The sequence below is a fragment of the Chlamydomonas reinhardtii genome, chromosome 13 (assembly GCF_000002595.2).
Source record: "Chlamydomonas reinhardtii strain CC-503 cw92 mt+ chromosome 13, whole genome shotgun sequence".
Lineage (NCBI taxonomy): Eukaryota > Viridiplantae > Chlorophyta > Chlorophyceae > Chlamydomonadales > Chlamydomonadaceae > Chlamydomonas > Chlamydomonas reinhardtii.
In genome coordinates this window covers 2,259,961-2,276,718 of record NC_057016.1, presented here as the reverse complement: position 1 = coordinate 2,276,718, position 16,758 = coordinate 2,259,961, and the positions used below count along the sequence as shown (strand labels likewise).

At 66.8% G+C, this 16,758-nt stretch overlaps 3 protein-coding genes across 3 annotated transcripts; 1 reads left to right on the top strand and 2 right to left on the bottom strand.

The window, feature by feature from the left end:
* Positions 1-6: 6 nt before the first annotated feature.
* On the bottom strand, positions 7-4,931 carry CHLRE_13g578900v5 (uncharacterized protein). Its single transcript, XM_043069514.1, has 8 exons — positions 4,650-4,931; positions 4,369-4,523; positions 3,560-3,677; positions 3,104-3,166; positions 2,734-2,802; positions 2,261-2,379; positions 1,245-1,379; positions 7-707 (listed from the first exon to the last, which is right to left on the bottom strand). The coding sequence occupies exons 1-8, from the start codon at positions 4,767-4,769 to the stop codon at positions 548-550; spliced, it is 939 nt and encodes a 312-aa protein (XP_042917489.1). The 5' UTR covers positions 4,770-4,931; the 3' UTR covers positions 7-547.
* A 148-nt stretch (positions 4,932-5,079) lies between these two features.
* CHLRE_13g578850v5 (uncharacterized protein) lies at positions 5,080-15,201 on the bottom strand. Its single transcript, XM_043069513.1, has 12 exons — positions 14,993-15,201; positions 14,401-14,802; positions 12,125-14,048; positions 11,443-11,827; positions 10,866-11,211; positions 9,180-10,565; positions 8,808-8,920; positions 8,400-8,538; positions 7,740-7,874; positions 6,988-7,372; positions 5,948-6,774; positions 5,080-5,648 (listed from the first exon to the last, which is right to left on the bottom strand). The coding sequence occupies exons 1-12, from the start codon at positions 15,017-15,019 to the stop codon at positions 5,496-5,498; spliced, it is 6,222 nt and encodes a 2,073-aa protein (XP_042917488.1). The 5' UTR covers positions 15,020-15,201; the 3' UTR covers positions 5,080-5,495.
* Positions 15,202-15,321: 120 nt separating this feature from the next.
* Positions 15,322-16,735, top strand: CHLRE_13g578800v5 (uncharacterized protein). Its single transcript, XM_001693743.2, has 3 exons — positions 15,322-15,521; positions 15,701-15,775; positions 16,138-16,735. The coding sequence occupies exons 1-3, from the start codon at positions 15,468-15,470 to the stop codon at positions 16,318-16,320; spliced, it is 312 nt and encodes a 103-aa protein (XP_001693795.1). The 5' UTR covers positions 15,322-15,467; the 3' UTR covers positions 16,321-16,735.
* Positions 16,736-16,758: the final 23 nt, after the last annotated feature.

Sequence of the window (16,758 nt, the reverse complement as noted above, 5' to 3'; positions counted from 1 at the left end):
AACCGCGCATCGTCCGCATTACATCGGGCATCAGCAGTCTGCCTCGGGCACAGTGCCCTCGCGCGTGTATCAGTGCTCCCTTTGGCAATCCTGCTTCTTCGAGTTACTTTACTGTCCAGCTTCAAAAGCTCCTGCTGCAGCGCACTACGCCGTCAGTTCGCCACTCCGCCACCGACAAGTTACTTGACAGCACACACGCAACTGCATGCCGGCTGCCGCCCCCATACACAGTTTCCCTCTCTCATCTCTTCCTCACGCTCTCAACTCTCAGCAACGCACAGCGACTCGCACGCACTTAAACTGCCTACCCCACCCACATACACATGCAAAGTCCGCCTTTATTTTGGGCTGGTATCTAACAACCCCTCCCGCTGCACACCCGGCGCCTAACCCTCCCCATAAGTAGAATCGCTTGCATCTCTCGCGCCTCTGCCTGTGCTCCGCTGGTCCCACCAGGTGGCCTAGTTTGGGCTCGTAACTACATCCCCCAGGCCCCCCTGCCCCCCAACTCCGCCTCTGCCCCCGCCCCCACCCCACCGCCCCTGGCCTACACGCCCGCCTCCACCTCCTCCGCGGTGGGCTCGCAGCCGTCGTCCACGCCCATGACCAGCCCAAACCGCAGCAGCTCGTTGAACTCAGACAGGCCCAACACGCGCACGCCCGGCTCCCGCGCCGCCGCCGCCCGCTCCTCCGCGGTGTTGTAGCCCCTGCGCGTGCGTGTGTGTGTGTGTGTGTGTGTGTGTGTGTGTGTGTGTGTGTGTGTGTGTGTTTATGTGTGCGTGCGTGTGTGCGTGTGTGTGCGCGCGTGCACGTGTGCATGTGTGTGTGCGTGTGTGTGTGCGTGCGTGTTTTTATTAGACAAGCACAAACGGGAATAGTGGAATGGCCTGTTGTTATGATCCCGCCACCTGAGCCCCTGGCCCAGTGGTCTTGCAGGCAAAGAAACACCCGCACCCGCACCCACATCTGCATCCGCACACGCATCCACCCGCATCCACCCACCCACCCAACCCACCCACCCAACCCACCCAACCCACCCAACCCACCCAACCCACCCCGCCCACCCCGCCCACCCCGCCCCCACCCAACCCACCCCGCCCACCCCGCCCCCACCCAACCCACCCCGCCCACCCCGCCCCCACCCAACCCACCCCGCCCCCACCCAACCCACCCCGCCCACCCCGCCCCCACCCAACCCACCCCGCCCCCACCCAACCCACCCCGCCCACCCCGCCCGCACCCACCAGTCCGCCAGGTACAGCTTCCAGCGCGCCGCCAGCTCCGGCACCGCCGCCACTGCCCGCAGCGTGTCCAGTCGGTCGTCCACGAAGTGAAGTCGCGTGCCAGGGGCGGAGCACAGCGGCCGAGAGCCGATGGTGCTGAGGAGGCGAGGGCCGGGGAAGATTGGTATAGAGAAGTGTAGCGAAGCAAGCGGGGGAGGGGTTACAGACTGGTTGAGGAATTGGTAAACGGCAGGTGACAGTCTAGGGGGGGGGTTACATGCATAAGTTTACGAAGTGAAGTCGTAGGGGGGCCAAAGTAGTGGTAGGGGCAGATGGCAGGGGGTGGGGGGTAGCCATCCATGGGATGGTGTGTATCAAATATGAAGTGAAGTGCCGACGTCCAGAGGTACAGCGGGCACACGCGACGCATGGGCACGGGGGTAGGAGGCAGGAGGTGAGGGCAGGGGGCAGGGGAGCATGTGTAGGTGTAGGTGTCGGTATGGATGCGCGTGGAATGATTGTGGAGGGATGATGCGGTATGCCCGAGGGCTGCTGAGGCGCACGAGGCACAGCCTCCTAGCAGACACTTCCTAGCAGATACCTGCGACCCCCACCCCAACGCGCCCACACACCACCACCTGGCCACACAAGCCACCGCTGCACCGTGCCTGATGACACCGCACCATCCACGCAAGCAGCCCCTCACGTTCCGCCCCGCCTTCCATACCCGTGCCTCTTGCACCGGACCGCATAGGTACCACACCGCCCTGTCGCCGCCGCTCCACCCTCCACCCCCACCCAGCGGAGAGAGAACCGGCGTGCAAGGCAAAGGTTAAGGCCACACCGCCCTCGCGCACTGGGGGCTGGCTGGGTCTCGGTTTCGTTGGTTCGGAGTAAACTAAACCCCCCACCTCTCCTTGCAGCGCCTTACGGTTACCTTACTTATTGTTTCAGAGTTAACCCCCACCTCACTATCCTTGGCTCCAGCCTCACTCCTTAAGAAATCATGAAAAGAAATCATGAATGCAGCCCCCCACCTGAGCGCCTCCGCCTTCTTCTCCTCGGGCGGCAGCAGCGATGCGAACAGGCGCGGGCTGTCCGCCGCCAGCTCCAGCCCCAGCACTGACGTGGACAGCGCCGCCACACGGTGTGCGGCCTGGGGGAGGCGGAGGAGGTGAGGAGGTGAGGAGGAGGAGGGGGAGGAGGTGAGGAGGTGAGGAGGAGGAGGTGGGGGAGGAGGAGGTGGAGGAGGTGGGGGAGGCGGAGGTGGGGGCGGGGGAGGAGGAGGTGGGGGCGGAGGAGGTGGGGGCGGAGGGGGAGGTGGGGGTGGGGGCGGGGGCGGCAGAGGTGAATGGGTGAGTGGGTGGGGTAGTGGGGAGAGGGGAAAGCGGATGCTGACGGCGCTGGGAGGGGAGGGGAGGGCGGCAAAGGGCGAGGGGAGCGGGCGTGCAGGAGAGGCGAGTGGTGGAACCCCCGCGTCGTGCCGTGCCGTGCCGGTGCCGTGTCGTACCTTGGAGGAGGCGATGTAGGTGGGGAAGGGGCAGCCGCGCAGCGCCTCCGTCACGCCCTCGTACGGCACCTGCCGGAGGCGGCGGCGGCAGGGCGTGTGTGTGTGTGTGTGTGTGTGTGTGTGTGTGTGTGTGTGTGTGTGTTAAGAGCACAAGGAAAACATTACGCGTAGGACAGTGTAAGTGTAAGTGTGTGTGTGTGTGTGTGTGTGTGTGTGCGCGCACGCGTGCGTGTGCGATCTGCAGGAGGGGTGCGTAGCGTCCCAAAGGCAAGATGGATTCCTTACATATACACGCCATGCGGTTACGAGGACCAAACCCAAACGGACACTGTGGCGCCGGCGGTGTTGCATGGCGCCCCACCGCACACACCTGCAGCGCCATCCAGGACTCTGTGCGACCGTTCATCCACTCGTTGCGCACCGCCTCGAACAGCTGCGAGGGGTGGGAAGGGTATACATATGGGGACACGTGTGTGTGTGTGTGTGTGTGTGTGTGTGTGTGTGTGTGTGTGTGTGTGTTAAAGAGCACAAGGAAAGACAGTGTCTGCGATGCATGTGTGTGTGTGTGTGTGTGAGAGAGAGCGGGAGGGGGTTACATTCATGACTATTTAGGGGTCGGGGATAAGCCGTCCTTGGAGAACGGACCGGGGGGCGTAGCAGCAGGCGGGGCGTGCGCCGGCAACACGACTACCCGCGCCCTGAACCCTCACCCCACACAACCCCCTCTCCCCACACAACCCCCCTCCTCGCTCTATTGCATTGGGTTTGGTTTAGTTTGGGCTGGTATCTACACCCCCCCCACACACACACAACCCCCTCACCCCACCTTGCTGAGCTCTTCCTCGCTCTCGCCCCACTCCGCCAGCGCCCGCGGCAGCTCCGCACTCCAGGCGCTCAGTATGGAGCGCAGCTTCACCTCACAGTTGGGATCGCGCAGCAGCAGTCTGGCGGGCGGGAGTGGGGCAGCGAGTTGCAAGGTTATAACATTAAGAACAGGATATCGGGGCGGGGGGCGCAATAGCCATTGATGGAGAACGGAGTGATAACGGGGGGGGGTTGAGGCGGGGTTGTAGATGCCGGCCGAAACTAAACCGAACCCGGGGGTGGCGGGCAAGCAGCAGGGGACTCAAGCGGAAGGGTGGTAAGAGCAGGATCAAGGAGCAAGGAGCGGGATGCACGTGGGTGGGCCGGTGGTCAGGTGGCGGTTGGATGGACACCGGGTAAAGTACGGGTAGACACGTGTGGCCGGCGTGGCCGGTCTGGATGTGGTCATGCTGAGGGGTCAACTGTGCGGAGGTAAGGCCCCAACCTGGCGTTCACCTCCCAGCCCCGGACACTGGGGGGGCCGGTCGCAGCAGTGCCGCGTGCGCCCAACCGAGCGACTCCCCGGCCGCGTGGCTTAACGGCTGTTGGTGATGCAGCCCCGCTATCACATATCGTAGTGATGCTACAAAGCCCCTGCGAGCCTTATGTGGGCCCCTCAACCTCAACCTCAACACTGCGCACCACACCTGCTGCTGGCTGCCGGGCCACGCGGCCACACGCATCTCACGCACCTCACACACGTATCTCACGCACCTCACACACGTATCCCACGCACCTCACGCACTTATCTCACGCACCTCACACACGCACCTCAGCATCACCATACTCTCATAGCCCTTGACCAGCACAGGCCGCACGGTCCGCATCGCCTCGCGCAGCGCGGTGCGGCGCTCCGCGCCGAGTGCCTCGGGCGCAAACAGCTCCGGCCAACGAATGGCAGCGGCCTCGAAGGCTGAGGCGGTGATCTGGAGGACAGTGGCGAGGAAGGAGGGACAGCGAGGCACCGTGAGAGTGCTTTGGGGCGAGCGGGGGGGGGGGAGGGGGGGGGGCGGGAGGGGAGTGCGACGTTTTGCAGACTAGCCCATTCCTACCTCAGGCTCCGAGTCGACGACCACGCCGTCGAAGTCAAGCACAAATACATCCGAAACGGCTGGTGGTGCCGCTTGCGATGATGCGCCGGGCGTTGACGTCGCCGATGTGCAGCTACTCATGCGCCAACGACATTTCTGACGAGCTAAGGGCAATGCTTTATGCAGCTTCACATCTAAGAATCTATGCGAGACCAGGCACTGCCGTGCATGCCGTGTTGATTGAAGCGCCAGCATGTTTGTTTGTTACTATCTTCTGCGTTCAGGAACTACTTTGGCAAGCTTCAACGTATATGCGTATTCAGCTGCGGTATGGGCGGCAGGACGCCTTGCACTCCGCCTTGCACCCGCCTTGCCCCATTCCAGCCAAACTGTGCGTGTCTGCGTGCCGTGCAAGGTGCTGCCCAGGGGCCGCCTGCCTGCTCCGAGCCCCATCCCAGTCCTTGGAAACAATCACCAACTGAACCTACTGACACGTTGACATGCTTAGCTCTGAGGCACTGCTTGCGATGCTGGACACGTTGGCGGGCATGGTGGTCCGTGCACCATCACCCTTGCCATCACCTGGGTTCGTCTGTGTGTACGGTCCCCTTACTTTCGCTAAAGTTAGGCTAGCTCAAGACGCCGCGCTGTGGTACCTAGGCACTGATCCGCCTGCTTAGTCTGGTCACTCCGCCCGTACCCCACTACATAGCAGCTGCCTCTGCACCTACGCCTACGCCTACGCCAGCGCCTGCCCCTTGCCGCTGCTCCTTCCCATGCTTCCCCCCCAACGCTTACCATCTTCTCCCTTCTGGCCTACTCCCCTCCGTTCATTCTAATACTGCTCTCATCACCCGAACGCGCGCGCTACTGCTGCCGCGGCCCCTGCTGCCCCCGCCGCCGCCACGCCGCCTCCGCCGCCGCGTCCGGCACGCCCGCCGCCGCCGCGCTGATTAGCGCGTACAGGTTTTGCAGCGGCGCGTTGGGCGCCAGCGGCGGCAGCCCGTGAGCCTCCATCACCTGCGAGCAGTTGAGAGGGGGGGAGGAGGAGGGTGCAGAGGCAGAGCGATGGCGTGGCGTGTGGGGGTCCACTGAGGGCACTGGGGTCAACACATCCACGACACGAACACACAGATGCATCAGCTGACAGCCGGTCCTGTCAACCCGTCATGCGCGCAATGTGGCCCCAAAACCCCACGGCACCTCACAATCCCCTCCTAATCCCAAGCCCCACCCTCAGCTTCGTCCTACCCACCCCCACCCCCAACCCCACCCCCAACCCCAAACCCACCACACCCAACCCAACCCAAAGCCCCCACCTGCACCACATCGCGCGACAGCAGGTACAGCGCGTAGGCGAAGCGGCTGCGGTCGCGCGCGCCCTCGCCCCAGAACAGCGGCAGCCCGGCGGCCGGCAGCAGCCCCCGCGGGTGCGCGTCCTCGCCCAGCGCCCCGGCGGCCGTGGCCGCGACCCAGGGGTCCAGCCGGTCATTGAGCAGGGCGGAGAAGACCAGCAGCCGCCCGGCGGCGCCCACGCCGCGCGGGCCCGGGATCAGGCCCACAGCCGGCGGCGGCGCAGTCGCGCCGACGGAGGAGGAGGAGGTGGTGGTTAGGGAGGAGGAGGAAGAGGAGGCGGGGGATGCGGAGAGGGCGCCGGTAGCGAGGTTGAGCAGCCGCCACTCGCCGCCGGGTTGGGACGCCGCGCGTGCGGCCACTGACGGCCGCCGCGCCAGCCCTGCCGCGCCGCCGCCGCCCCGGGCTGCTCCTCCCGCAACCCTGCCGACCCCGCCCGCCGCCAAACCAACATCTACACCACCAGCACCCATACCCGCACCCATACCTAGGCCCGCACCGCCGCCGCCGGGTCCGGCGGCGCCAGCCACCGCCACCGCCGGCGGCAGCGCCGGCGGCGCGGCGGCGCCGGCGCCGCTCGCCAGACCCGCCCTGACGGCGGCGCTGGGCGGGCAGGGGTCTGACACGTATGACACGGAGACGCGGGGGGCGATGGGGTAGCGCAGCGGCACGCCTAAATAGGCTGCTGCCAGGTCGACCACGGCCGCCAGGTAGCCTAATGAGGCCGAGGTGCGCTGGTAGGAGTCGTGGGCGGGGCCCAGGTCCAGAGCCGCCCAGCTGTTGGAGGAGGCGCCTGTGGGGGGCGAGGGAGGACGGGGCGGGGCGGGGGTTGCATTCATGATTATCTAAGAAGTGAAGGCGTAGCCAGGTACAGTACGGTAGTATAGCAGACGCAGAGGGGGCAGAGGGGTTTAAGAGCCCAAAATAATCGTTGATGTAATCTACCTCTCGCACTCCCACCGGCCTCGCCACCACCACTGCACCACTACCCCTGCCCCCCACCCACTGTTGCGTATGCGCTCCAGCAGGTCCGCCGGCACCTCCAGCCCCACCACCGCCAGTCGCATCGGCCGCGGCGGAGGCAGCGACACACGCCGCGACCCGGGCGGCGCCGAAACCGCCGCCGCCGCAGGCGGCGCGGCAGCGGCAGCGGCGCCGCCCTGCCACGGCCTCACTCCCACTCCCGCGCCCGTTGCTCCTGAGCTCTGGTTTGCGGCCTGCGTGTGCTGCTGCGTGTGCTTGTGGCGCTGCTGCTGCTGCTCCTCCTGCTCCTGCTCCTCCTCCTCCTCCTGCTGCTGCTGCCAGGCCGCCGCCCGGCCGCCGGCCCAGCTGCAGTCCAGCGCCAGATCCAGCGGGTCAGGCTGCAGCAGAGCCTCACTCACCGGGCCGATCTGTGGGAAGGCGGGAGGGGGTTGCAAAGATGCTTGGCAACGCGGTACAGGATGCAGGGGGCGGGAGGGGTGAGCGGCGGTAAGTGTTGACGGGTGTGGATCTGTGCGATCAGCACGCATGAGCCCGACGACGGGGAGTAATGGACCCCATGGGGTCAGCGCTTCTCCCTCACGTTGCTTACGCTATCGTTCAACAGTAAGGGTGGTGAGCGGTGGCGTGTGGAGGCGGGCACTGCTGCCGCCCCGCCCGCGCATCCACCAGCCCGTCCGCATACACATCCCGGCCTCCTGCCTAGCAGCTTCTCCACGGAAATAGTTGGCGCAAACTACCACCCCCGGCCCACCCTTAGCCTGCTCCCCCACCCACCTGGTAGATCCTGCCCAGCTCCGCCACCAGTCGGTTGCGCCGCCCCACCAGCGCTGACGTCAGCGTCGCCAACCGCCCCCGGCCCTCGGGGCCCGCCAGCTGTGACTCGGCGCCCAGCCGCCGCTGCTCCGCCGCCTGCGCGCCGGCGCCGCAAGCAAAGTGTTTGGCATGGGCACAAGAGGTTGACACAGAATCAGACCTAAGGGTAGCACTTGAGATAAGACTTGAGAATAAGACCTCAGGACCAATGCGATGGCTGAAAAGGCGGATGACGGGACGTATGCGGTGTGTACGGTTGACACGCCACAAGCTTGGCATTCCATTTCAGCAAACCCATGCTGTGCGGTGCGGCGCACCACAGCGCTGCCGTAAGCAGTCAGTGTTGCCGCCTCCCCCAGCAACAGCAACAGCAACAGCAACAGCAACAGCAACAGCAACAGCAACAGCAACAGCAACAGCAACAGCAACAGCAACAGCAACAGCAACAGCAACAGCAACAGCAACAGCAACAGCGACAGCAACAGCAACAGCAACAGCAACAGCAACAGCAACAGCAACAGCAACAGCAACAGCAACAGCAACAGCAACAGCAACAGCAACAGCAACAGCAACACAAACACAAACACAAACACAAACAAGTATACTTGCAAGCGCCCACACCTGCAGGACGCCCGACGCGTGCTGCAGCGAGGTGGCCCGCGCCGCCAGCACCCGCCGCCGCAGCGCCGCCGCCTGCCGAAGCTGCGTCAGGTGCTGCGCCGCCGCCGTCGCACGTGCCTCCCAGTGCGCCTTGTCCAACCTACATGTGGTAGTGTATGTGCATGTGTGGTAAAAAAAACAACAAAACGAAGCGGCGCCGTGTGTGTGTGTGTGTGTGTGTGTGTGTGTGTGTGTGTGTGTGTGTGTGTGTGTTTGTGCACGTGCGTCATGGACATGCACACGTCAAACCACCATCTCCGTCAATCACCGCGCCAAGGCCATGCCAACACCATCATGCTTTTTACACCGCGACGTACACACGTACATACGTGCACGCACTGCGCTACAACACGCACACAGCAGCCGCACCTGGTCGCCTGCTGGGCGGCCGCCGCTGTATCCCGCCGCTGCCGCCGCGCCGCCGCGCCCGCCAGCTGCTGCTGCAGGGCCCGGCTAGCTGCGCGCGTATCGTGCAGGCGCGCCTGCGAGGCCCGGGCGGCAGGAGGCGCAAGGGCACATACCGTGGCACGTTGACAGCAAGTCCGCGGATTGGGCGCCACAGCGGGGCAGTCGTACGGACTAGTGATACGGTAATTCCAGAGAGCTGCATTCCCAGGTGAAACTTGGGTAGGCAGGTTATGAGGCGGGTCCCAGAAGCGTGCGGATTGCACGGTGCACTTCTGACTAGTTGCTGCCAATGTGCTTGTCTTCTGCAAATGCTTCTCAACTTCCCGACCGCACCTGCAGCTCTGTCAGTCGCCGGATGCTGGCGCGCGTCTCCGACACCTCACACACGCGCTGCCAGCCGCCAGCCGCCCCGCCGCCCCGAGCCCCCACCCCCGCCCCCGCCCGGCGGCTGCTGCCGCTGCTGCTGTGTCCCGTGCCCGACGTCGCGCCGCTGCCCCCGCTCGTTGCGGCGGCGACAGCGGAAGCCTGTGTCGCCAGCGCCGTGTCAGATCGAGCCTTTTGCGACATGCGGGGAGGCAGGCCACTCGCACTCGCGCTGTGCCCGGCAGACGCCGCCGTCGATGCCACCGCCGCACCGGACCCAGTAGCCGCTCGGCCGTTTGAGTCGGCGCCCGAGTCGGGCCCTGCAGGCGCGCTGCCCACGCGTGGGTGAGCGCCGCTGCTAGTGCCGCCACTCACGAGCGTCGCGCCCGGAGGGTGGAAGGGCCCGTGGACAGCTGGCTGGGGCGGCGTGGCGCGCGTGGCAACGGGCCGATACATCACGGGCCCGCCAAGGGGCGGCACTGCGACGACGGCGCCCGCTGACGACGGCTGCTGCTGCTGCTGCTGCGCTGCCCCCACTGCTCCTGTGACTGCTCCTGCCAGCAAGCCGACGGCGTCGGCGTCGCCGCCCTCCTGTAGGCTGTGGAGGCTGTCCGGGAAGGCGGACGCCACGCCGGCCGCAAAGCCGGACACCGCGCGCCGGTGCCGGCCCACCACCGGCGGCCTGCCCGTCAGGCTGTGCAGGTCAGACGCCGACGAGACAGAGGTCAGAAGCCCGCCGCCACCGCCACCGCCGCCACCGCCGCCGCCACCACTACCGATGCCGACGCTGACGCCCACGTTGACGCCGATGCTGCCGGCACCGCCACCGGCGCCGGCGCCGATGCCAATGCTGCTGCTCGCCGAGCTAGCTGCAGATGCGCCCTCCACATCGCCTCGTGCCAGCCCCACCCCCATCCCCATCTGTGCTGCCACATCAGCATCCAGCGTGTCAAGCTGCGGCACGCTGGACACCCGCCGCCCCGCCAGCGGCCCGCCACCGCCCCCACCTCCCCCACTTCCCCCAAAACCGCCACCACCTGCCCCCGCTCCCGCACCGGCACCGGCACCGGTGGCGACCGGCCGCGCCGCTGCGCCGCGTGCGGGCGCCGACAGGTGCGGGTGCGGCGTGAGGTTCGGGTGTTGCAGGTGCGGCGGCGGCGCGGGCGAGGCGGGCCGGGAGGAGAAGGTGCTGCTGACGGCTGTGGCGGCGCCCTGGACCAGCTGGCTGAGGGAGGGCAGGGAGGGGAAGCCGCCCGAGCCACCCAGGCCGCCCGAGCCACCCAGGCCGCCCGAGCCACCCAGGCCACCCGAGCCACCCGGAGCGAGGGAGGCGCCGCTGGCAGGGCGCTGCTGCTCCTGCGCGCGCGAGGGCGCCGCAATAGCAGCAGCCCAACAGAAGCATGTTCAGCAGCCCGCGGGCATGGAGTTCAGCACGAAGTGCACACACGCGCGGGCTAGACGTCTCCCAAACACAAACACACGGGGCGTCGGCACCGCAAACTCATGCTCCAACCACTCCGTCCTCCATCAAACCAGTTATCCCGCCGACGCCCCGCCCCGCCCCGCCCCGCCCCGCCGCGCCCCGCCCCGCCGCGCCCCGCCCACGCCCTGCCGACGCCCCGCCGACGCCCCTCCCACGCCCCTCCCACACCCCACCTGTTGGAACAGCACCGCCATGGCGCCCGGCAGGAAGCCCGGCACCGGCCCCGGGTCCAGCAGCGCACTGGCCGCCGCCGCCGACAGCAGCCGAGTGGCCGAGCCGCCAGACAGAGCCTGCCGCTGGCCCCCCGCTGCCGTCGCGCCGCCGTCCCCGCCGCCGCGTGCTCCGCCGCCTGCGCTGACACCGTCGAGGCTGGTGCGGCTGTAGCAGCCGCCGCCTGCGGCTCTGGAGGCGGCTGCTACAGCCGCCGCCGCCGCCAGAACGGAGTCGTCCTGCAGCTCCTCTTCCAGGCTGCCGGCGGCCGCCAGGGGCTGCATGATGTTGCCCGTGCCCAGGAGCCACCTGCGTGTGTGCATGGGCGCGTGGTGTGTGCCATAGATAATGAAACGAAAGCCCGCCCAGACGGTGCGTGCGTGTGTGTGTCCAGGTGTGTGGCCGAGGGTGATCAGAATAAGCAAAACGCGCGCGCGAGTACGGTATGTGATGGGTACAGTAGGGCGACAAAGCATGGCAGCAAGAACGCATCCAGCATTCATGTGGGTGTCTTGTCGGGCAGTCGGCAGTAGCCCTCACCGCAGCAGGGCGCGCTTCTCATCCGCCGCCTTCTCCTCATCGGCTGCCGCTGTCTCCGACTCCGACGCAGCGGCAGATGACGACCAGCCGCCGCCCGCCAGCCTCTGCGCCGAAGCGCTGCCGACCATTTGCCCCTTTCCGGCGCCGCCGTTCGCGCCCAGCCCAGGCCTGCTTCCGGGCTTGGGACCCGGAGAGCCCCAAGGCCGCCACGCAGGGGCTGCTGCGGCGGCGGCAACTGGCCGCGGCGGCGGCGGCCGCGCTGGCGGCGGCGGCGGCGGGGCCGGCGGCGGCGGCAGCGCGCGGGCCAGGGTGTGCGGGCGGCCGTCGGGCGCGAGCAGCAGCACCGGCAGGTTGATGAGCCAGCTGCGCTGCAGCAGCCGCGGCTCTGCAGGAGGGCGGTGGTAATTGTGGTGGTTGGCAGGAGAAAGCGATGGGTTTCAATTAGTTGGTTGAGTCGGGAGAAGGCCCGAAGTGTCAAGTGGAAGTTCAGCGCGCTACGCACCCGCACAGTGGTGTCACAGGTGCTGCACTCTGGGACACGATTCCGCGTCGGCTACTACATGCGTGCACCCTGGCGAAGGCGCGCAACCCCATGCAGGCAAACGCTGGACGCAATCGACACCCAGCCTCAGTCGCCCCGCCTTGGCCGTTTCCACACAGTCCCCGGCGGCGCCCCACTCACCCAGCGGTGTCAGCTCTGACAGTGTGAACACGTACTCCACCACCACTCGCTCTCTCCGCCGGGTTTGACACGGCGGCTGCAGCGCGAGCTCGCCGCCAGGTAACCCGAGATCTCCATCATGACCACTTCCTTCCCCAGCCACTTCTGCTCCTGTTGTTGTCTTCAATGGTGCAGTATCCTCCTGTTCTACAAGTCCCGTACCGGCGCCGCCGCCGTCGTCACACAACGGCGCCTCAGCAGGCGAAGAGACCGGGGCGCCCGACGGCAGCCGTACGCTACCGGACGCGTCGCCATGCACGCAGCTGCTACTGCCGCCGCTGTCGCTGTCGTCCATGCAGGTGCTACTGCCGCTGCGGTCGCTGCTGCCGCTCCTGCTGATGCCACGCCCGCCGCCGCCTGCTGCCCCACAGGCGGTCGGAGCCCGCGGCGTCCGCCCCGCGCAGCCGCCACCCGGCCCTGCTGCTACAGCCCCCTCCTCTGCTGCTACAGCCCCCTCACCTGCTGCTACAGCTGACCCTCCAGCCACCCTGTGCAAGACGCGGCGCAGCAAGGCCGACACGTGCGGGTCCAGCGCGGCCCCGCCCTCCGCCACCGCCTCACATGCTACTGCTGCTGCTACTGCTACTGCTGCTACTGCCGGCTCCGCCGCCGCCTCCCCTGTCGTATCCCCCGCCGCCACGCCCGGCTGCAGCGACGCAACAGGGCCAGAGGCGGCGGCGCCCGCCACCCGACACACCACTCGCCGCATGAGAGCCGACACAGGGCCCTCGCCCGCTGCCGCACCCTCCACCGCAGGCGCAGCCAGGCGGCCAAACACGCGCCGGACCAGCGCCGATGCCGGCTCCTCCCCCGGCCCACAGCCGCTGCTCCCGCCGCCGTCGCCGGCCTGCTGTGCAGTCGTTGCCACCGTCTCTTCGCCTGCCGCGGCTTCGCTGCTGTGTGTCCCATTCCCACCCTGCATCACCGGATCGGTGCTGCTGCGTGAGCTGCTGCACAAGCTGTCTTCCCGGCCGTGGGGCGCGCCTTCGTCCTGCTGCACCTGCGTCTGCATCTGCACCTGCGTCTGCATCTGCGTCTGCTGCTCGCCCTGCGCCTGCGGCCGTGCAGACGCATGGCCCACGCCGTCGGACGCCGGCGCCGCGCGGCGTTGGTGTGGGGCCCGCGCCACGGGCGTGGCCGGCTGCTCCAGCTGCTGCTGGTGCTGCTGGTGCTGCTGCTGATGGTGCTGCTGCTGCAAAGCGCCGGAGCCACACACCTCCTGGCCCCCCGCATCGTGCGCTATCCCCGCCCATTGATGCTGCGGCCCCACTTGCGGCTCTGTCCGCCGACACTGCAGCGGCAGCAGCTGCGGCGAGGGCCCTCCCCCTGCTCCTCCCCCTGCCCCTCCCCCTGCCCCTGCTCCTGCCCCTGCCCCTGCCCCTGCCCCTGCTCCTGCGCCTGCCCCTGCCCCTGCTCCTGCCCCTGCTACTGCTGCTACTGCCTCTGCAGGTGCCGCTGCTGGCCGCACAGCCGGCGGCCGCCGCCCCCGTGACGCCGCCGCCTGCCGCAAGCGCTGCGCGTGCTGCGCCTCGTAGTCGGCCGCGCTGCCCGCTCCAGGCGCGTCCAGACCCGTCACCGCCCACACGTCCGTCTCATCGCAGCCGCCGCCGCCGCCGCCGCCCCACCGCCCGCAGCCCGTGGCCACGCCCGCCCCGGCATGGGCCGCACCCCCCACCGCCACGCTGTAATCCGTGGCGCCTCCTTCCGCGCCCACGTCCGTGACCATGTCCGTGTTCTCGCCTGGGTTCGTGCTGGCGAGCGGCTCCGCCACCACCCGCAGCCGCACGCGCCCCACGTCGGGCCGGTGCTGCAGGCCGCGCAGGGCGGACTCGGATTCTGGATCCAGCAGCTGCGGATCCCATTCCAGCGTGTAGTCTGAATCCACCTGGATCCGATCATGTCGTACAAACATTGCAGCGCGAGTGTGTTGGATCGACCAGGCGGGTCAGCGGGGGGCCCAAGGTGGCACGCAGGATTTACATACGGTACACACGGCCCCCCGACTTCAAGTAAGTACCGCACGCACGCCGGCGGCTTGCAGTTGCCCGGCACCTCTCCGTGCCTGTCCCTACAGTGCTGTTACGCACTCACCCACCAGCCCACGCGTGGCCGTCGGGCCCCAACAGGACTGTCACTGCGCCGGCAGCCGACCCCACCCTATGTCCGCCTGAGTTCGCCTCTGCCGCCCCCCGCACCCAAAGCAGCCGCTGCAATTCTCTCACCCCTCCCCCCTTCACCTGTTCGCTGCGGTAGAAGGGCGCCCAGTCCTGCACGGCCGCATCCCATGTGTGCACCTCGTACCGGTACCTGCACTCCCCCCGAGCCCCGCCTGCCACCGCGCCACGAACGCCGCGTGCCGTGCTTCCGGCCGCGCCGCCCCACGGCCCCTGCGCACCGGCGGCCACGCTCACACCTCCCACGGCTGGTACCGGTTCCAAGACGCCAACAGCCCTAGGGCCGCTGCTGCTTGGGCTGCGGCCGGCGGCGTGGTTGCCGGCTGCTGCCGCGCTCCCAGCCTCGTCACCGCCGGCGCCGCTGCCACCGCCACCGCTGCCACTGCTGTTGTTCCCGCAGGCCGCTGGGTCGTACAGGTTGTGGATGCCGATCGCCTTGATGTGGCGCAGCCGGCGGGCAGGGCGCTGTGCAGCCAAGGAGAGGCGATGGATTAAAGGGAGGGAGGTCGGGGCTCGTCCCGGCACGGTTTATCGTGCAGGACTGCGCGCAACAGCAGCTCGGGCGTTCCAAGGAGACCTCTCGGCTCCGTTCTCGCTACGTGCATGTATGGACATCCATGCCACAGTGAAAGCTTGCACGGCCCTCTCCTCTTACCCAGCCGAGGGCTTCCAGCTGCTCCATCGCCAGGGCGTCTCCCGCTCCACGGCCCTCCGTCAAGCTCCAAGCTTCTAGCTATGCATGATTGAATACATAATCACGTGTCGGCCTTCACAACACAACTTGCAGAGCTGCTTGTGAAGCAGGAAGCCTAAACGCCGAGGAGCATTCTTGCGAGTGTCCTATTGTTGTTCCACGCACCTATCAATTCACGTACAATTTTGTGTCCATTGACAGCCAGGGTCTTGCGATTTCCGGCGGTTTGCATGGCAGTGCAACATGCAGCCCACCTACTTGCCCAAGCTTTTTAGGCCCATGTATCTTTAATTACAGACACCTAATTTCACAGATAACCAAACCAACTTAGAGGAAACCACCACCATCCTTTGCACTCTCCTTCCTGCGACCTCCTGTCTTTTTCTCCCGGCGCCCTAGTCACATCGGCGCCTTTTAGATAGAGAGAGACGGCGTCATGAGCGCGGCCAGCCCGCCTGGCGTGCTGCACCTGTATCGCCACATCCTCAAGGTATGCGGTCGTCCTGGTGCACGCCCGGGGCCCTCCCTGCAAGCCCCTCGCTGCTGTTGGGGCTGGCATGTCCACCACACACCGATTTGCAGCCGGATACTGATGCTTTGCAACACATGGCGATGCAAGTCCCACCGCCCGTACTGGTTCGAGGCACTGAACCCTTGTGTGCCGAACAGGCCGCCAAATACTTCCCCAGCAAGAAGCGGACCTCCATCATCCGGGAAATCAAAGAAGAGTTCCGCTCAAATAAGGTAGAGATAGGTGGGGACATAAAGGATTAGCATGGTGTTTAGCATGGGCGCTCCCAGGGTGCTTGTTGTGCCTAGGGGCCGGCAAGCGGCGATGCACAGGCCGCGGTGGCCGAGCGGGCATGCTGTGGCGCGGGCCATGGATATGCACGCCGTGCGTGATGGTAGACCTTGTATCCGCACAGCTCGGGACGTCACATCTCACCGTGTAGTTGTGGATGAGGCAGCCAAGCTGCAGCCAAGCTGCGCAGCCCCGCCCTCCCTGCCCGCCACGCCGCCCTCCCTCTCCCATCTCTACCCAGCCCCACCCATCCTTTCTCACCCACCTCTCGCTCCCTCCCCTCTTCCCCTTTCCCACCCTGCAGACGCTGTCTGACCCGGACCGCATCGCGCACTGCCGGGTGCTTGCAGAGCGCGGGCTGTCAGACCTGCAGGCCTACGTGCCAGCCGGCGCTGGGGCCGGCGCCGGGGCGGGCGGGCACACGCACTCCATGTTGGGAGGCGACATCTCCATTACGCTCAAGGGCGCCACCACCCAGAGCTGGTAGTGAGTGGCAGTGTGCTCAAGTGCAAGGTGGGAGGAGGGCAGTGTGTGGAGCTGGGGGGGGGAGGTTGCTTCGAGATTGTTGAGGCAGGCTGACACGGCAGCAGTGAGACGCGACGGCTGTGGAGCAGTAGCCCGCACCTGCGCCGGCGCCGAGGTTACGAAGGGGTGCGCAAATGCATGTCGAGTTCAGCAGTTGTGAATCGTAGGCGGGGGCGCGGGGCTGGGAAGTGAGGACGAGAGAACCTAGTTGCGGGTATTGGAAGTTGGCGCGGCTGCTGCTGATGTAGTCTGGCTGGGCGAAGTGCTCAAGCGTGGCCAACATGCTCAACGGTTGGACTTGGCATGTCGCCTTCGATTTGGTGTTCGCAAGCATATCAAGTCCGAGTCATGGCCAAATGATGTAAACAAATATATCACGCTGGTTTCCTTTTGGTGTGGG

Excerpts from the sequence above, each read along its gene's own strand:
- CHLRE_13g578800v5 (XM_001693743.2), top strand. The coding sequence starts at position 15,468 with ATGAGCGCGGCCAGCCCGCCTGGCGTGCTGCACCTGTATCGCCACATC. Across the intron at positions 15,522-15,700 it reads TGTATCGCCACATCCTCAAG|GCCGCCAAATACTTCCCCAG; the intron begins GTATGCGGTCGT and ends TGTGCCGAACAG. Across the intron at positions 15,776-16,137 it reads AAGAGTTCCGCTCAAATAAG|ACGCTGTCTGACCCGGACCG; the intron begins GTAGAGATAGGT and ends CCCACCCTGCAG.
- CHLRE_13g578850v5 (XM_043069513.1), bottom strand. The coding sequence starts at position 15,019 with ATGGAGCAGCTGGAAGCCCTCGGCTGG. Across the intron at positions 11,828-12,124 it reads GTCAGAGCTGACACCGCTGG|AGCCGCGGCTGCTGCAGCGC; the intron begins GTGAGTGGGGCG and ends GCCCTCCTGCAG. Across the intron at positions 8,539-8,807 it reads GCCGCCCAGCAGGCGACCAG|GTTGGACAAGGCGCACTGGG; the intron begins GTGCGGCTGCTG and ends TACCACATGTAG.
- CHLRE_13g578900v5 (XM_043069514.1), bottom strand. The coding sequence starts at position 4,769 with ATGAGTAGCTGCACATCGGCGACGTCAACGCCCGGCGCATCATCGCAA. Across the intron at positions 3,167-3,559 it reads GCGAGGAAGAGCTCAGCAAG|CTGTTCGAGGCGGTGCGCAA; the intron begins GTGGGGTGAGGG and ends CACCCCTCGCAG. Across the intron at positions 2,380-2,733 it reads CCTACATCGCCTCCTCCAAG|GCCGCACACCGTGTGGCGGC; the intron begins GTACGACACGGC and ends CGCCTCCCCCAG.